Raw genomic sequence first — 19,081 nt, forward strand, 5'->3', positions numbered from 1 at the left:
CTGGAGAGGCTCCCAGCTTCTCTAACAGGCTAGCCTACCCTTGGGTGTCCCTCCAAACAATATCTGAGACACCCAACCCAAACCAGCCCATGGGCAAAGGGGATAGGATGGACAGAAAGGAGGGGGGTGTCAGACAGTCATGAGCCTTTTGAAGGGATGGAATCTACAGCAGCTGAGTCTTCAGAGTCTCAGGGTCTGGGTAAGCTGTACTCCCCTGAGCACCTGCTGTATTTTAAAACCCTGGGGTGGAAATCAAAGAAATCTTCAGTTTGTCATTTGACACTTGGGGGCAGCAAACACACATGGTGGAGCCCTGAGGATTGCTGCAATTGGACCTGGGTCTTCGGGGTCTGGGTCTTGGAGTCCTGTTTTGGGTTTCAGGAAAGACCTTTCTCTGTGAGCAGCCCACCAGGAGCACCTGTGACTGGCCCATTATCCCCAAGAAAGGGTGGGTTTGCACCGCTTCATCTCCCTGGTCAGGCTGGAGGAGCATCCTGCAGCTATAGAAATGGACAAAGCGTATGATACAGAGCCCCATCAATCTGTCATTTGGGTAAGAAAATGGTCAAAGGCCTCCTCCTAGGGCATACACGTGGAAGGAGAAAGACTCGTAACAAGCAATTTCAATGAAGTATTTTTTTAGTGGAAGCTCAGAAATCATGGGAGCCCATAGAAGGGGCTGTGGCCCAGACTTGAAATCAAGGAAGGATTCTTGGGACTAACTGAGTCCTGAGGGATGAGTATCATCCTCAGAAGTGAGCAACACAGCAAGTTAAGGAACTGAAAAAAAGTGTCTGGAACGTTAAGTATAAATGAGAAACAGGACAGACACTAACAGCATATTAAGGAATCTGACTTTATCTTATGAACAATGGGAAGCCATCTGAAGGGATTTATATGGAGGAGAAACAGATTTGCGTTTTTTAAAGATCACTCCAGCTGCAGAGGAGGAAGATAGGAGAGGATGTGGGGAGTCCAATAAGAAAGCTTTGCAGTCTCCAGACAGAAATAATGCTGGCCAGGATTGTTGTGCTGGCAGTGGATATGGAGAGAAATGGGAGGATTTGAAACATTAGGAGGTAGACACAGCAAGAACTGGATATGAGGGGAGAAAGAAAGAGGAGCCAATGACTTCTTGCTTTGACCACTGGGTGGGTAATAATTAGCTGTGATAAGAACACAGGAGATGGCGCATGTTTGGGAGAAAGTTGATGAGCTTTGCTTAGGAGGTGTTGAGTTTGAGGCATTGGTGGGACATTCGAATGGAGGTTTTTCAGAAGCAGTCAGAAAAGATCTGGGGTGGAGATAAAGTTTTGGGAGGCACTAGTATATGTATGGGTAAGATTATCTAGGATGAATGTGTAGGGCCTGGTAACCCAACATTTAAGGGGCTGGCAGAAATGAGGGAGGCATTAGAAGAAATGGCTTCACTAACAGTCTAACCAACTGAGTGGCTTCCTACTGCCCAAGTCACTGTAATATCCTGGGATGCCCCGTGGGAAGGTATCCAGGGCAACAGAAAGGACTAGGGAGGCAGCCTGTTATTCACCACTGAATCCTAGCCTTGCTGACCCTGCCTTCACCTGAGAGCTAAAAAAGGTTAAAAACTCCTGCTTAATAAAAATATGTGTTGACCTACCTCTTCCCAAAGGGATGCTTGTGTTGAGTTGTATTGAGTCAGCTCTCTGGTCTGAGTTCAGGAGGTCCACCTCTTAGTTCCCTCAAAGTTGGGAAGGGGCCCTGGGATGCCTGTCCCCAAAGCAAACAACTACATCAACTGCATGCAGGGTATTGGATAAGGGCATATCCCAGGGTTACGGAATCAATCGGTTGCAGGCCTACTTCAACCAGTGAGCTAAGAGCTGGACATACCCTCATACCTTCCTGAGAAAAGTGGCTGTGGGCCATCTTGGCCAATGAGATTTGTCCCATGATACCCTTTATCCTAGCTACAGCTAGCTAGACCAGGTATCTCACACGTCTGGCTAGTGGCCTGGGAAGTGGCCAAGCAGGAGAGCTGGCCAAATAGGTACTTTCAGATTGAATGTCAACTAATGAGCCCAGTTGATCCTGTCTCTTGGAGAGTTTGAATTTGAACATGCAGGGGGAGTTAGCAATTGGGAGGGCAAGAAGAAGGGTCAGACACAAGGAGAGAGGTGAAAGGTGAGAGGAAAGTGGAGCCAAGAGTAGGAATTTACCATGTTAGGGTGGCGGCCTTCAACCCTACTCTTCCAGAGGAGGTCTGGCCCTGCACCTCTGTCACTTCATGGAGGTCTCCTTCCTACCACCTGGAAGCACCTAACTGACCTATGCTCCAAGAGCTCAAGAAATCTGGAGGGCCAGAAGTCCCCAGCTGTACAAGACTCATAGCAGAACATGATGCCTAGCATGCCAGAGATCCAAAATGAGAAAGCTGGGAGGCTGTCTCCTTTGTCTCCATAATCGAGTGTGAACTTCTCTTGGCTCATGAAGAGACCCCCGCCCCTTGTACACAGTGCCAAGACTCTGTTAACATCTATGTCCTTGCAGTTCCTTTTCCAAGGGTTCCCTATCTACTTTACTGCTCACAAAGCAGCCAGAACTGGTATTGCCCCCGGGTAGGGAGCAGGGGCAGATGGCAGGCCAGCAGAAAGGGGGAGGGAGACAGAGAGGTCTACCACTCCACATCTGAAAGAGAGGCAGCATAGGGAAGACCTCTCTGACCTAGCTCTCTTGGTTTCTCATGTCTGGGCTCCTTCTCTCCCTCTGGGGTCTTTAACAGTCCCCTCCTCAATAGAATTTATCCTGGATCAAACCTAGTCCACTGTCTTTGCCCAGAAACAGATACAGATTCAGCTATATTCATACCTCTTTTAATCCTAACAATGTTTTAGAGATGAAATGAGGCCGAGAAGTTTGATGTTAGCCATCAGAAGTGAGGAGTCCAAATTCCTTAGTATGCTCTTTAAAAATCCTGCATGTGGCCACTTCTCCAGCCTCATCATTCACAGCTGCCTGCCACCCATTCCCCACTGTACTCTTGCTAAAGTGATAAACAAATGCTCCTCAACTCACGTCCCATAAACCCATTGTAAATGGAAAATACCATAAGTCAAAAATACATTTAATACACCTAATCTACTGAACATCATAGCTTAGACTAGCCTACCTTAAATGTGCTCAGAATATTTATATTATCCCACAATTGAGCAAAATTATCTAATGAATGATCCAATTAATATACTGTAGAGTATCATATTGTACATTGCTTTTAGTCCAGCAAATGATCAAAATTCAAAATTCGAAGTAGTTTCTAATAAATACATATGGCTTTTGCACCATCATAAAGTCAAAAGAAAAATCAGTAAGTTGGTGGTGTCTGTACTTGCATTTCCACAAACACCCTTTTCATTTCTAAGTCTTTGCTCCTGATGTTCCCTTGTGCCCCCTGCCCCCAGTGTTACTAAATTATTAGGGTTCATAGGTATGGTCAGCACTTGGAACCCTGTGGGTGGGATGGCTTTAGGATGAGAACCTTCTTGCTCAGTTCTTGCCCAGGAATTAGGTGACATCTAGAACCCCTGAGGGCATGGGTTGTCTCCTGGGTCCCAGAATTCACACTATTAGGTTTATTCAATCACTCAATACATAATGGATCTATTATGCTCTAAACACTGCCAGGTGCTAGGGATCAAAGATGAATGGAGAAATTAGCTGGGAGGATATAATTAAGCAGAAACTTTAAGTCCACTGAAAATCTATATATAAAAAAACAACAGAGGGTTTAATCCGTGCTTTTGTCCAGGTGTGCTGGGAGCAATACGCACCACCCCCCTCGTTCCCACTCCCTCACTGCATTCTCAAAGCAAAGATTTGAGCGGGATTAGATATATAATCCCGGGGGTTGGGTCTACATTTCAGGAAGGCGTGAGGACTGAATCCTAACCTGGCCCACACCTGGCCCCACTGTTCCCTTAAGTCGCTGCATCTGATCCGGGATTTAGCGGCCTGTTTGGCAGCTCATTCGCCGTTAAGAGGCCAGGAGGAAGGGAGCTGGGTGGCCCTGAAACTGTTTTTCCCTAACTCTGAGACCCTACCTAGACATTGGTCCCTTAGACGAGCAACGACCCCTAAGTAAGGAATGTCTCAGGCAACATTCTTAGAATGTGTGACCCTTTTAAAAGGAGGAGACTGCCGGGTGCGAGTTAACGACCACAAGGACGTCACAAACCCTAAACCGAAGATTTAGTTCCTGCAGTCCCGCCTCGCAGTCTCCTGAGAGCGTGGCTTCCGGGAGCAGCACTACTTGGGCGGTGGCCGAAGGCGCAGGCGCCAATTGGCCAGCGCGGGCGCAGGGCGGGGCCAAATCTTAAAGGGCCAGGAGCTAAGGGAGGCTACTGGCGTAGGTAGCTGCCGCGGAACGTTGGAGGGTCATGCCACATGGTCTCATGTAGGTTTCTTCTAAATCTTACTAATGCCCGTACCCTAGTCTCAGGCCCATGGAACCCACGCGAGACTATCCACTGTTCGGGGGCGCCTTCTCCGCCACTCTCCCTCCCGGGGCCATTGACATAAGGTGAGAAAGCTTGGGCGCCAATGGAGGCCAACCGGGTGGGTTGGGGAACCAAGCCGGGGTCAACTAGGGTTTGCTTTGCCACTCTCCAGCGACCTCCGACCCGTCCCGGACAATCAAGAAATTTTCTGCCATCGGGTGACGGACCAGAGCCTGATCGTGGAACTTCTAGAGCTGCAGGCCCACGTGCGAGGAGAAGCGGCTGCCAGGTGAGGAAGGCAGGCCGGAGGCTGGCCAATGGAAGGGCCGGACCCGAAGAAGTGGGCGGGGTCTTGGCTGGACGGTTAATCAGGGCAAAAAGAACTCCAAGGGCAAAACTGTTATCAATCACCAGACGTGAGCAAAAGCTTTGCTTAGGGGGGAGGGGTGCGGTGAGAGAGACCCCTTCATGACACTACTTCCTCAACTACAGGTACCACTTTGAGGACGTTGGCGGGGTGCAGGAGGCTACGGCTGTGCAAGTAGAGGCTGTACAGCCCATCCTTTTGGAAAGCCTGGCCCTGAGGGGTTGCTGTGAAGAAGCCTGGGTCCTCTCTGGCAAGCAGCAGGTAGCTAAAGAGTGCCAGCAGGTAAGGGCCAGTGGAGTGAGATGTCCTGGAGGGGTAAAAGGGATGGCCCTAGGGGATTAGGTAAGAATCCTGACTGATCCTTTTAGGTAGCAAAGGATGTGACACTGCACCAAGCCTTGCTGAGGCTGCCCCAGTACCAGACTGATCTCCTGCTCACCTTTAATCAGCCCCCGTAAGGAGAAAGGGCATGTGGCTCATGACTGGGGTCCCCAGGAGAATCAGCTGGGAGGGGGAGAGCAGGAAGACTGAATGGTGGGGTCCTCCAAGGAAGTGGGAGTGGGCCAGAGGTTTGAAGTCACAGATACCCAGGTCCTCCAGGGAACAGGAAGTGGGAACTTCCAAACTTGAGGCCTGAATGATGTTCTCTCTCCATCTGTTCCCCCACTCTCAAGCCCTGACAATAGGTCATCTCTTGGCACTGATGACCTGTCACTTCCACCCTGGAGCCTGGGTGACTTTGAACAGCTTGTGACCAGTCTGACCCTTCATGATCCCAACATCTTTGGTCCCCAGTAAAGATGATGAAATGCTGCATGGTGTTGCTAAAGACTTTGGACCGTATTCTGGGTGAGAAGCAAAGGGTTGGATGTATTACCCAAATTCCTTCCCTGTGCATAAACATAAGACACCTCTCTGCAGAAATAAACTTGCTTTATAACCAAAATAATCTCTGTGCCTTTGAATCTAAATGGACACCTGGGACCCCCCAATTCCCTTTGGTCTTAGAGGGAGGAGTTTAAAGTTGTACATGGGATCAGAAGGGATCCAAAGCTGGCAGTGGAGAAGGGGAGGAAATACACTTTGGAGTGACTGGTTTAGCCCTGAGGAAGGGGTGTGAAATGTACAGGAGGACAGGTAGAGAAGGTTTAAAGCAACACTCAAGGAAGGGAGGGAAACTATGCCTTGTAGTGATTCAACCCTGAGAAAACAGATAAGGAATGAGATTGGCTGTCTCCTCCTGATGAAAGGTCACCTGATCAGAAGTCACCAGGACATAGTAATGGAGGCAGAAGTGTCCAAGGGGTGCCAATTTGGTGGATTGTGGAAGAGTGGTTGTTATTTGATGTATGTGTAGTAGAGGATGCGCAGCTGGTCCCAGAAGAAGAGAGAAAGGATGGTGTGGGGGCCAAGTCGGAAGTAGGAGGCTCCGATACCCTTGTACGTGCCAAAAATGCCCTCTGTCCGAGCGGTCTGCAGCAGAGCATCCAAGATCCCCCGGTACATGAGGCCCTGAGAGCAAGGGAGAGCATAAAGAAGGAGTTTATCAGAGTTTACCAGGGGTCTCACCTCTGCAGGCTGCCTTTTAAGCTGTCCCACCTGAACCCAGCAATCTGCTTTTCCCCACCTGCTGGCTTTCCTTGCCTGCCTGTACCCCAGAGCACTTCCTTACCTTGCCCTGAGCATCTGTGGGCTGGTTGTAGAGCCTTGTGCTGACCACATCAAAGGGTGTCATGGCCAGGACCACTGCAATGCTACTCACCATGGAGGCCACCAGAGTCAACTTCCAGCTCTGAGGAGGAAATATCTAAGCGGGTAGGGAAGAAGAGCTTTGTCAATTAGCCAGTCAATACTAGGAAAGGACAGGTTCTTCTCTGGGGAGATAGCAGAGAGCTGGTAACTCAGGGAGCTTCCACTCTACCAGTTATAACACCGTGTGATAACACTGAAGAACTCAGATACACCTTCTGGGGGGAAATGACAAGAGAGCCCTCCAGCTATTCTCTCACACTGAGGTTGGCACTGACCCCTCTAGTGCCCACTTCAGCTTTCACTCCCCCTGCCCACATTCTCAGGGTGGTCCCACCCCTTTCCCCAGGCAGTACCTCCCACTGGGTCATGAAGTCCTTCGTGGATGAGAAGGTGCACAGCTGGGTGGAGGAACCGACGAAAACTCGGGGCAGGCAGCCCATGGCCCCACGCCACAACCCCACCAGACCATGTTTCTGGGCAATGTCGGTTAGTGCCTGAAACATGCCCTGGTTGGGGGAAGACCATGGGGGTGGGGCTCAGTCACCCTGGCATCAGGGTCTGCCATCTCGTAACACTGCCAAGGGTGGGTCCTTAACAGACATCGGATGTCTAGACAACCAGTTCTGTGTGGGGTTTAGTGCCAGAATGTGGTCCCTCAGTTGTCTACCACCCTGTTGCTCCCTCCTTCGCCATCCCAGAATATGGTCAGGGTGTATAGATGTGAGAACATTAGCAGATTAGGAGAACAGGGCAGGAGAAATAGGTGCAGAAGACTAGAGGAACTGGGGAACATGGGAGAAAAAGAGAGGGGTTGGGTGGATTTTAGGGGCAGAATAGGGCTGAATTGATGGGTTGGGCAGAACCATGGCTGGGTTAGAGCTGTTGGGTGCAGGCACAAAGCTGGGGACAAATGGGCAGGGACTCTGGTGGGGATGGAAACACCTTACCTGATGCTTATACTGGTACCCTACAGCAATTTCTGAGGCTGCCTGTGCCTGTAGGTGTGTCTTCACCTGAGAATGAGAGAGTATTACAACCTATAGCCCAGTGGCCATCCTCCTACCTCAGAGACCCAAATGTCTGACCCCCTCATGCTTCCTTGAGGGTGTTCAGCAATGAATATCCTTTAATCTAATAATTATTGTTGTTCCCACTTAACAAATTGGTTGTGACACTGTGTCCCATGGCTCCAGTCCCGGAGGATGGATCTCCTAGCACTGCAAGACACCCCACTCCCTCTACATCACCCTTCCCTTGTGGGTAGGAGTTGGGGATGATGACATTGGAGAATGGAATCATTTCCTAAGACCGTTCTCGTTAGGCAAGACCTGGGTGGCCAGCCTCTCGTGCCAGCTCCTATTCCAAGAATGGACATCCTGCCACCAGCACGACCATCAGACTCTGGGGTAGGTTATGAGTCATCTGCAAAACTTGCTCTCTGTTCTCTGAGCCCCATGGGAGCATCTCATGGGAGCATGAGATGACTTTGGAGATGTCACTGTCCCTGAATCTCATACCCTGGGAGTGAGACCAGACTGCCTCTCCTTCTACAGAACTCACTGCCTTTCAGTGTCTTTTTAGGAGTTGCAGTAAGCAAGGCCTAGTCCTAGCGATAAGCAGCTGTGTAACCTTGAGCTGTCACTTCCCCTCTAGGGCTCAGACTACAGACTTTTCACCCAAACCAGATAACTCAAAGGGGCAGACTGTGAGATTATAATTCTGTGATGCCCAAGACTTCCCCTGATCCCTATACTTGTTGAGGTATTACTCAAATTCCTCATTTCCTACACACAAATCCAATTCCAACCTCAGTATCAGGTTATGAAGGCCTAGGCCCCCATCCTACACCAAGGGTCCACAATGAAGGCCTCAGGCAAGACCCTTTTTCTCACCATGTAGATAGGGCTTCCCAAGTAGGCTCCAGTGATCCCAGTCAGGGCTCCAGTGGCTGCACTGAGAGCAGGGTTGACGGTGCCTTCAGCTGTGTGTAGGTAGCCCCCAGCCTCAACCAGCCCATAGGTGCCAAGCCGGATGCCATTCATCAGGAACTGGTATAGGAGGGCAGGGGCCAGGCCCTTCTGCAGGGCCGCCAGGCCATCCACCTTGCCTATGGTGATGAAGGCATGGAAGACATTTTTGTAGTGTCGCTGGTAGGTGCCAGGGGACTGCAGTTCTCCCTGCAACTGCATCCTGGTCTTCACCACCTCCAGGGGGTTGGTGAACAAACAGGCCCCGCAGGCTGCCAGGCCGCTCATCAAGAAGTCCATGGTGGGGTAGCGTTAGCAAGAACTGGTCCAGGAGTAAGAAAATCAAAATAAGCTTCAGAAACGGGGTCAGAAATCAGGGAAGACTTCAGTTTCAGCAGTCCAGATTTTAAGAGGTAGGAATTTAAAGCTCGGGAGTCAACAATATCAGGGGCGGATATCAAGAGGTTAAAAGTTCGATGAAATTTGGGAGTCAGGAGCTGGCAAAGAGTAGAAAGAGGGGTTTAGGAGAGTCTGGCGAGAAGGTTATGACAGGTCAAAGGAGTTGAGGTCAAGGAGGGGCTGAAGCCAGGAGGCCGGCAGGTGGAATGCTGAGACTGGCCGGCTACTGGGGGCCGGAAGTAGGGAAGGGAAACGCGGAGCTGGGAAATGAGAGCCGGGGAGGAAGGAAAAGGAAAACCGTCAAGGTATGGGGGAAAAAGATCCAGAAGAGTAGCGTCTCTGGAACAGCAACGAGATCTGGAACCCGGAAGTAAGTCGAGACTCCAGCCAGAATGAATTTCTCCAGGCAGCTGAGGGAGTCCGACGCAGCTTGCCTCCCGATGGCCTGCGGCGGCCAGGCCGCCATACTCCAATCAGTGGCGTGCGGTACCCAATGGGGAGCCTTGGAGAGTCGTGGCCAAGAGCCTCAGCCAATCAGTGCCGAGCTGGCTCCACGACTCATTCCGCGAAACCAGCTGAGGGGGCGGTTGGCATTAACTCTCTCCGCTCAGGCGCAGGGCCAGGGTCTCGGTTCACTGGAAGGAGTGCCGGGGTGCAGAGGTTTTATTACTGGCGGGGAGGGGTTGGACCCTGGGTACTGGGCGAGCGCAGAGGTTGAACGCGAAGGCAGCAGTCCACTGTTAGAATGCTTGGGGCTGCTCTTCCTGCGGACGGAGGGCTCCTTCTATCCCGGCTCATCGCCGAATGAAATTGCGCAACTGTAGATCCACACCCTGCTGGGTTCTGGCGCCAGGATAGCCAGAGGCTGCGGCTCCGCCTGCGATGCAGATGAGATGCACCTGTTGGACTCGACGGATCTCCTGAGGCTGAATAAACTATTTGTAGGTTCTAGATCCGGGGTGTGTGTGTCTGCCGGCACGCAGGAGAGGGCGCGACGGAGAATAGTATCATCCTTACTTCTTTTAATCCTCAGCAACCTGGGGGAGAAGGTTGGCCACGCCAAGGCAGAGATTTAGATCCCTGGGTTTAGGTTACTTATACACAGGGCCAGCAAGTGGTGGCAGAGATCCTGAGAATCTGGACTCCTGTCCCTTGCTCAAGAGTCTGGTAATGGTTAATTATGGAAGAAGTTCTGAGAAGAGACTAGGGAAGCTAGCTGAGAAGAAGGAGAGGGCTTGGAGAGAAAAGCCAGGAGGATAGGGGATGTCATCTGGGATTGGAGAAGGAGGTAGAGGGCCCAACTGTATGTGAGGCAGCCACCAGACTTAGAGCGTCCTCTGAGAACCAGTTTGGTTCTTCTTCCTTACCAGCTGGAAGCCTTGAGTAAGTTACTTAACATTTCAGAATCTTCTTTGTAAGATGGGAATGATAATTATATATTGTACACACCTGAGTGAAACTATTAGACTTCCACCAAGTGTTCAGGTTTCAGATTTTCTGAAAAATCAAGAGCTGTTGGACCCCTGTCCTTGTGTGTTCGGTTCCCTGCCAGATTTGAATTTCCTTGCCCACTTCTTTTGTTGATCTCCAAATCATTACGCACTTTGAGCTTCATCTCTCCTGACCCTTGAAGCTTTTCAAATTCTTTGAGCCACTTCCATCCTGCTTTGCTTCTCAATCATTTACCCACATGTCTCATTTTAATTAGCAATTGTTTACTCTCTGACTCCTTCACTACACTGGGGGTTCTTGGATATCCTGCTAACTTGGTCTGAATCATTTCTATCTCACTAATACTGAGTCTTAGGATGAGGCAGGAGGATGGAGGATAAAGGAGATAATGGGACTTCTCCTGGGCTCTGGAAGTATCCTCAGAAAATTTCCAGGGAGTGCTCCCCAAATACCTCCACCTGCTGAATGGGAGGAGAGTTACTCATTGTTTTAATCCTTGATTTTACACCAGTGGTTCTCAAAGTGTGATCCCTGGAGCAGCAGCAGCAACAGCACTTGGGTTCTTCTCAGAAGAGTGCATTTTCTAGTTCCACCCTCTATCTTCTGCACCAGAAATTCTGAAGTGAGGCCTGACAATATGTTATTTAACATAACAAGCCCTGTAGGTTATTCTGATGTGTGCTAAAGTTTTAGAATCACTGGCTTAAGCCTTTTATCTTTAACATTAGATGGCCTAGAGATAGGCCACTTTTAAAGTGTTATTTTTAAAAATAAGCTTAATTTTTAGAAGTTTTAGATTTATAGAAAAATTGTAAAGATACTATGTATGTTTCCATATACCCCACATCTAGTTCTCTTATTAACTGTTAATATGATATTTTGTTAGAATTATGAACCAGTATTGATATATTAACTAAAGTCCATAGTTTATTGAGATTTTCTTCATTTTTGATTTAAGTTTTCTTTCTGTTTCAGGATCCCATCCTGGATACCACATTACATTTAATTGTCATATATCCTTGTTTTTGATAATCTTAACAGTTTTGAGGAGTACTGGTCAGGTATTTTGTAGAATGTCCCTCTATTGGATTTTTTTCTTATGATTGGATTGAGGTTATAGGTTTTGAGGGGGAAGACCACAGAGATAACTGCCATTTATCACATATCAAGGGTGCTACTAGATACATACTATCAAAATTACTTGTCACTGTTGATGTTGACCTTGATCACCTGGTTGAGACAGTGTTTGTCCAATTTCTCCATTGTAAAGTTATTCTTTCTTCCTCCTTTCCATACTGTAGTCTTTGGAAGGCAGTTACTATGCACAGCCTACACTTCAGGTATGCAGAGTTAGGCTCCTCCTCCTTGAGACAGAAGTATCTACATAAATTATTTAGAATTCCGTGTGGGAGATTTGTATCCTTTATTTATTTATTCATTCACTGAACCATTTCAATCAGTATGGACTAATGGATATTTATTGCATACTTTCTTTAGGTTAAAAATCAAATATACTTTATTTTGTTGCTCTAATTGTTTTAGCTTTGGCCTTTGAGAGTGCTTTTACTTGATTTTTGTGTTTCTTTAACATAGCTTCATCAATAATTTTTTTAATTAAAAAAATTTTAAAGCATATTCTTACTTTCTGGAGCAATACAAAATGCTCCAGGCTCATTTTGTATATTTCCTGCCCCAGTCCTAGAATCAGCCATTTCTCCAAGAAGCTCTCATCCTTTGATTGAAGAATGGTATTAGAAACCAAAGTCTGGGCACTGGGTGTGCTTGTTGCTATTAGGTTGTCATTGCTTCTAGCCCTCTCAGCTGGAAGAGCATTTAAATATGTATACTAACATATGTATGTCCATATATCTATATATATATTTCTATATGTAACCATCTACCTATATTAAGTTAAACATGAGTTCATACTATTGTCTCCAACTCTAATTTATTACTACATGGATCATTCTAGCCACCTCTCTGTGCTTAACTGTAAACTCTCACTCCAACAGTGAATAACCTGGTTCCTACCATCTGCTGTCCACTTGCTTAATTGTTTATTTCCAGTATACATGTATAGGGGTATCATAATTGTTAACCTATAGCCCCATGGGAAATCACCTTATGAATAAGAGTACAGTGCTTATGTACAGTTCCTTTTGCCTTTAGTCTTAGAGACTCCATCATTTCTAAAGTTATTTAGGCCAGCAGCTTTCCCCTCCAGTCCTTTTAGTAAAGTCATTTCATACATTTGTAATACAGTTATTACAAATACCTCCTAAATAATTGTAATGCAGTTATTATGAATACCTCCTAAATGATTTTTTAAAACTTGCATACATTTACGTTCACTCTTTGTGCTATAAATTCTAGGAATTTTTCACAAATGCATTATATTATGATACAGAATAATCTCACCACTCTAAAAAAAAAATCCCCTGTATTTCACCTACTTAACCCCCCCAGCAATCACTGATCTTCCTACTATCTTCAGTATTTTTGCCTTTTCCAAAATATCATATCTAAAGGTATATAGCCTTTTCAGACTGACTTCTTTGACTTAGCAATATGCATTTAAGTTTTATCCTTGTCTTTTTGTGGCTTGATAGCTCATTTCTTATCACTGAATAATATTTCATTTTATGGATGTACCAAAGTTTGTTTATCCATTCATGTGTTGAAGGACATCTTGGTTGCTTCCGGTTTTTGGTGATGAATAAAGCTGCTAGAACTATTTGCGTGCAAGTTTTTATGTAGACATCAATTTCCGAATTAGTTAATACCTAGGAGTACAATTGCTGGATTGAATGGTGAGACCATGTTTAACTTTATAAGAAACTGCCAAACTGCCAAAGTGGCTGTACCATTTTGCACTCCCACCAACAACGGATGAGATTTGTTGCTCTACATCTTCATCAGCATTTGGTTGTTTTAATTTTTTTTTTTGAATTTTAGCCATTCTAATAGGTGTGTATTAGTATCTCCTGCTGTTTTAATTTGCAATTCCCTAGTGAAAAAATGATGTTGAGTATCTTTTCATATGCTTTTTGCCACCTGTAATCTTTTTGTCAGCTTTATTGTGATATGGACATATAACATATGTAATCTTAAGGTGTACAACTTGAAGATTTGATACACATATATTTTGAAACGATTACCACAATAAGGTTAACATCTGATTCCTTCTTATAATTACCTTCTGAGTGTGTGTGTGTTGATAACTTTTAAGATCTATTCTCTTAACAACTTTCAAGTATGTAATAGAGTATTGTGGTTAATGTTGACATTCTGTACATTAGATCCCAGAACTTACTCATCTTACAGCTGAAAATTTATACCCTTGTATATCTCATTTAGTGGGGTGTCTATGTAGATCTTTTCCTCATTTTAAAATTGGATTGTTTTCTTATTATTGAGTTTAAGAGTTATCTGTGTATTTTGGATAACAGTCCTTTATCAGATAATGTGTTTTGCAAATATTTACTCTCAGTCTATGATTTGTCTTTTCATTCTCTTGACAGTGTCTTTTGCAGAGCAGTTTTTAATTATTATAAAGTCTAACATCAATTTTTTTTCTTTCATGGATTGTGCTTTTAGTATTGTATCTAGAAACTTACTGCCAAACTCAAGATGATCTAGATTATCTCCTATATTTTCTTCTAGAAATTTTATAGTTTTACATTTTATGTTTAGGTCTATGATCTTTTTGAGTGTGAATGATGTAAGGTCTGTGTATAAATTCGTTTGTCTTTTTTTTTTTTCATATGATGTCCAATTGTTCCACCAACTTTTCTTTAAGAAAAGTTCTTTCCCCATTGAACTGCCTTAGCATCTGTGTCAAAATCAGTTGACTAAATTTGTGTAGGCTTGTTTCTGGGCTCTCTATTTTCTTCCATTGATCTATGTGTCTGTTCTTTTGCTAGTACTATGCTGTCTTGATTCCTGTAAGTTGTTACCTTTTTTTCCTGGGCATGAATATCCTGAAACAAATGTGAGAAGAGTAGAGGGGAAACACAAAGGTGGGTCCCAGGTGTCTGAGAGAAGAGTTGGAACTACAGAGAGTGGAAGGAGTATGAGTCAGAGGATTGGTGGTGGGCACCGGGCTATGCCTCTTTTGCACCTCTGCCTAGGGTAGCCTAGACATGATGGGTTCATTTTGGCTTCCAGGCCCCACACCTGAAGTGCTCAGACTCCACTTGGTGACAGTTGGGCAGAATCCTCTATCCTTACCTAGATCAGAACATGTATGGATTCCCAGAGCAGGCCAGCCTCTCCTTACTGCCCGCTTCCTCGTTTATTCCACACCACAGGCAGGCTACCTACCACTAATGGCTTTCTAGACAGAAAAGAGGGCTCAGGTATTCTATACTCCATGAAGGATTCTACTTGAGTTCAAGGTCCTGGCCCTACCAGAAGCCAGATAGACTCTACACGTCTTTTATTATGAGATCTTCTCCCCTTGTAAATGATTTTTTTTTTTTTGGTTGTAAGTGACAGAACCCCAACTCAAACTAGCTTACAAAAAGGGAATTTATTGGCTCACATAACTGAAAAGTGCAAACACAGATATGACTTCAGGCCAGTGGGATCAGGGACTCAGATCTGTCTCTCTATGCCTCTCCCTTTTGTTGGTTTTATTTTCAAGCCACATCATTGTTGGCTGCCAACAGCTCCAGGCCTATCTTCTACCAGTTTAGCATCCACAGTAGAGAGTGTTTTGATTATCTATTGCTGCATAATAAATCAACTGAAAACTTAGTGGCTTAAAACACAGACCATATTGTTGCTCATGAGTTTGTGGATAAAGAATTTGGGCAGGGATTAGTGGGGCTGCTCCGTGTCAGATGGGTGCTTGTCTGGGACTGGAAAATCCAAGATGGCCTTGCTCACATGTCTTAAGACCTAGATGATGGCTGGGGCATCTTGGTTCTCCAAGTGGCTTTTCTCTCCACATGGCCTCTTACCATTCAGTAGTATAACCCACATTGCTGTATATGGTTGCTGGCTTCTAAGAGAACAGAGAGGAAGCTGTAAGTCCTTGTAAGGCATAGGCCCTAAACAAACAGTGTCACTTTCTTTGCATTTTCTTGATCAAAGCAAGTCACAGGGCCAGCCCAGATTGAATTGGAGGGGAAATAGATTCTTTCTTTTAATGGAAAAAGTGGCAAAGCCATATTGCAAAAGGGCATTTATGATGGGAAAGATTGTTGCAGCCATCTTTGAAAACAATCTACCAAAGAGAGTAGAGTCTCTTCTCTAATAATTTGAGTAGAAGTCTTACGTGGATTATGCTTTGGCCTTGTTAGTCACACGCTCATTCCTGAACCATTCTTGGTAGTTAGGGAAGAGAGAAAGTGTTAACTGGCTGCTTCTGGGTTATGCTTTCCTCTCCAGAATGGGCCATGTGGACCTAGAATGATGGAGGGATAGATCCCCAGAAGAAACCTAGATGCTGGTTCCAGAAGAGGGGGAAATAGGTGTGGAACTGGTTTAAACTATGTCTGTCTACTCCCCTACCCCTACTTAGAAACCTTCAATGTCTGTTCTGCCCTGTTGGGTTGCCCACTGTATGGACTCTACTTGTTCTTCCAGCCGCATACCTCTCTCTATATTAGCTAAGCTTTCCTTTCACAGTTCTCCATATAGGCCTAGTTTCCTCTTCACTGTGCCTATGCCTCTGTGGTTTCCTCAAATGGTTACACATGCCTTGCCTGTGGGCATGTCCAAACTCTACCTGATTTTCAAGGAACAATTTAAGTGCCTCTCCAATATGAACTCTTTAACAATCAGGTGAATGAAGAAGAGTCAAGGCTATCTGATATGGAGGTAAGGAAATGTTAGAGAAAGACCTGAGGACTTCTCCATCCTTCCAGAAAAGAATCTTCAAGCAAAATCAAAACCAAACACATTGAAGCTTCTAGGATTACTGTGTTAATCATATTTCAAATTGAAAGTGTTTTGTTTTGCACAAAGATGTTCACTGCAGCATTAATTGTAATGGCAAAAACTAGAAGCTACCCAAATATCCTGTACAAGGGAATGAATTAAAATGATCAAGCTTCTTTCAGCAGCAAGTGACAGAAACCCAGCTTGAACTAGCTTAAACACAATAGGGAATTCAGTGGCTCGGGAACCTAGGCAGTCCAAGGGGCTCAAATGATGATGTCAGGTTCCCCCATCTCTTGGCTCAGCTTCCCTCGGGTTTGGGCTCATTTTCTTCCACTATTGACTAGTTTCTTTTATTGTGGGGAAAAGAGGCTAAGACACAGATTGCTCCAGACTTATAGATTCCTGCTTTGTGACCTTGGAGGAAAGATAAAGCTGTTCTTTCCCAGAGCCCCAGGATGGAAGGCTGTCCTGGCTTGAGTGACTTGATAATTCCTGGGTCAATATCTGTGACCAAAGCAATGGGATACTGTGATTGACCAAACCTGTAGGTGGCCACGAGGAGTCTGTTGTGTTTGGCCATTCCACTAGAACCATATGGAGTGGGGTGGGAGATGGAGAGTTTCCTAGAAGACTTTTACTGCTATTACCAGGATGGCAAAATCTAGATTTTGCAATATTAAGTTCCCAGAAAAGGTATAGTTAGAAAGACCACGTAGCAATGTAAAAAATGGTTATACAGCAATGCTAAGAGAAGAAGGCAGAATACAGACTTGAAACTGAATGGCACCTTTGGAAATATAGAAAACTTCTGCTTTGTGAAGATGGCAGGAGAATGTATCATTACATCAATAATCTTTAGTACCTTTGCAAAAATATTTGTACAATAAATATGTGCAAAAATAATCTGGTGTATATAACATGATGTGATTTTCAGAGCTCAATTTCTTTTTGGAATGAGATAGGGCATAAATAAATAGATGGTGATTTGTATAGATCTGAAAAGTTATGGTTTTCATCTTTGTGGTTGCTTTGAGCAGTGGGCCTAATGGAACCTCTTTGTCAGGAGTGTTAGAACATTCTCACTGTAGCTCCAGGGAGCTCTCGTTCCCCAAAATATGCCGTCCTGACTTTGGGAGTGTGGGAAGTCTATTCCCCAACAGACAGGTGAAAAGCCTTCAGGTGGGTCTCTTAGGGATAGAGAGAAGAAAAGGAAATATGCTCAGACAACTCAAGGAGGACAGGTGAAGGTCCATGGGTGGCCCAACCTATCCAATTCCTCTTCTGCCAACATCCCCACTCAGACCTGGGGTGGTTCATGCAGTACAGGTGCTACTCATGTTTGCAGCTAACAACCAGCACTTTTGGTTAGTTATCTTTTTAAAATATTTTTGTAAGTAGCAAAGCTAATAAAGATATTCCCATAAAAACTATACAAAACCTGATTTATTTGTATATCTAGCTTATTTAATAAGGTCTCTGAGACACTCTTGGAGAGAATTCCTCTTCCAGGAAGCTCAGAAAGATCTAGAGTTGAGGGCTCGGAGGTTAGGCAGACGTGTGTGTGTGGTGTGTGTGTGTGTGTGTGTGGTGTGTGATGGGAAATTGGTGGAATCAACAGAATTATGGAAATGATCTGTAGGGAAGGAGAGTCAGGGGAGTAGTGGGCTGTGGGGGAGGATTCAAAGCAATTTGGTTTAATTCATCAAATATTAAGCACCACTATACTTCTGACCCTGTTCCAGAACTTTGGGGTACATCAGTGAATAAAACAGATGAAGATCCTGCCTCCAGGAAGCTTACTCTCTAATGTAAAAGATAATTAATTATAAACATGCCAATTTAATAATAAGCTATATGGTATTTTATAAGAATGATAGCTGTGGGTAAAAAGGGAGGTCAGGAATGTGGTGTGAAGTTGTGGGTTGCAATTTTAAAGAGTGGTGGGGCAAGCCTCATTGAGAAGGTGACCTTTGAGCAATGACTAAAAAGAGGTGAGGGAATCATCCATGGGAATGTCTTGGGGAGGAGGTTTCCAGGCAGAAGGCACAGCCAGTTCAAAGTCCCTGAGGCAGAAGTGTGTTTAAGAGGAGAGGTTAGAGAGGAGGGAAGATAGTATAGGGTCTTGATCATTGTAAAGACTTTGGTGTTTATTCTGAAGAAAAAGGGGTTAAAACATATTTTTATCCCAGCTTTCTGGATTTTCTTCCCAGTGTCTTGTTTGGAGGGTGTGTGTGTGTGTGTGTGTGTGTGTGTGTAAAGGTCTGGCAAATGCAGGCACCTGGGTGTGGGCAAAGGCCCCAAGAGTTCATAACTGCCCTTCCAATCTTCCTCCCACTACCCTACTTCCCAGGCTGGGGTGTGGCTCATTCCGCCCCATCAGTTGTTTTTATGACACACACCCCTAGCCCTGGAACTCAGCTCCTCAACCATGGAGCAAATTAGAGGTAAGAAGGACCCCTGCTCCTCCCCCGCGAGGGGTACCAAATCCCAGCCAATGAACATCAAAGCCTTCCAGTGAGACACGGAAAATCAGAGGCTGGGACCAGAGAGACAGGGACTGAGAATGGTGAGCAGGCAGGGGGCCCAACAAAGTCATAGCTTCCTGAAGGAGGCAGATCTCAGATCTCTCTCCTCACCTCCCTACCTCTCCCCTCCTCCCCTCCTCCTTCCCTTCTCACACAATAACACACATTTAACACAATTTTTCTGACAATGGCCTTGGTCGGTGTTGAGGAACTGGCTTCCTCTGTGGAGATCTCAATCTGGGCCCTCAGTTCCCGCCT

General features: G+C 45.6%; 2 protein-coding genes across 4 annotated transcripts; one reads left to right on the forward strand and one right to left on the reverse strand.

Moving 5' to 3' along the window:
• The first annotated feature begins 4,329 nt into the window (after positions 1-4,329).
• Positions 4,330-5,785, forward strand: RANGRF (RAN guanine nucleotide release factor). Of its 2 annotated transcripts, XM_039847297.1 has the most exons (5): positions 4,330-4,555; positions 4,645-4,761; positions 4,965-5,121; positions 5,208-5,293; positions 5,514-5,785. In XM_039847297.1, the coding sequence occupies exons 1-5, from the start codon at positions 4,479-4,481 to the stop codon at positions 5,635-5,637; spliced, it is 561 nt and encodes a 186-aa protein (XP_039703231.1). In that variant the 5' UTR covers positions 4,330-4,478; the 3' UTR covers positions 5,638-5,785. The 2 variants fall into 2 exon arrangements, with proteins under 2 accessions (XP_039703231.1, XP_039703232.1); XM_039847298.1 differs by lacking the exon at positions 5,208-5,293.
• Positions 5,756-9,429, reverse strand: SLC25A35 (solute carrier family 25 member 35). Of its 2 annotated transcripts, XM_039847295.1 has the most exons (5): positions 8,484-9,428; positions 7,539-7,604; positions 6,945-7,097; positions 6,512-6,646; positions 5,756-6,351 (listed from the first exon to the last, which is right to left on the reverse strand). In XM_039847295.1, exons 1-5 carry the CDS (start codon positions 8,856-8,858, stop codon positions 6,178-6,180), a joined length of 903 nt encoding a protein of 300 aa, XP_039703229.1. In that variant the 5' UTR covers positions 8,859-9,428; the 3' UTR covers positions 5,756-6,177. The 2 variants fall into 2 exon arrangements, with proteins under 2 accessions (XP_039703229.1, XP_039703230.1); XM_039847296.1 differs by lacking the exon at positions 6,945-7,097 and having other exon boundaries at positions 8,484-9,429.
• Positions 9,430-19,081: the final 9,652 nt, after the last annotated feature.

The sequence above is a fragment of the Pteropus medius genome, unplaced genomic scaffold (genome assembly GCF_902729225.1).
Source record: "Pteropus medius unplaced genomic scaffold, Ma_sr-lr_union100, whole genome shotgun sequence".
NCBI lineage: Eukaryota > Metazoa > Chordata > Mammalia > Chiroptera > Pteropodidae > Pteropus > Pteropus medius.

Bases quoted from the DNA above. Each gene is read 5' to 3' on its own strand.
- RANGRF (XM_039847297.1), top strand. From the start codon at position 4,479: ATGGAACCCACGCGAGACTATCCACTGTTCGGGGGCGCCTTCTCCGCC. The intron at 5,122-5,207 runs GTAAGGGCCAGT...TGATCCTTTTAG, and splicing joins TAGCTAAAGAGTGCCAGCAG to GTAGCAAAGGATGTGACACT. The intron at 5,294-5,513 runs GTAAGGAGAAAG...CCCACTCTCAAG, and splicing joins CTCACCTTTAATCAGCCCCC to CCCTGACAATAGGTCATCTC.
- SLC25A35 (XM_039847295.1), bottom strand. From the start codon at position 8,858: ATGGACTTCTTGATGAGCGGCCTGGCAGCCTGCGGGGCCTGTTTGTTC. The intron at 6,647-6,944 runs GTACTGCCTGGG...CTACCCGCTTAG, and splicing joins ACTTCATGACCCAGTGGGAG to ATATTTCCTCCTCAGAGCTG. The intron at 6,352-6,511 runs GTAAGGAAGTGC...CCTTGCTCTCAG, and splicing joins CCACAGATGCTCAGGGCAAG to GGCCTCATGTACCGGGGGAT.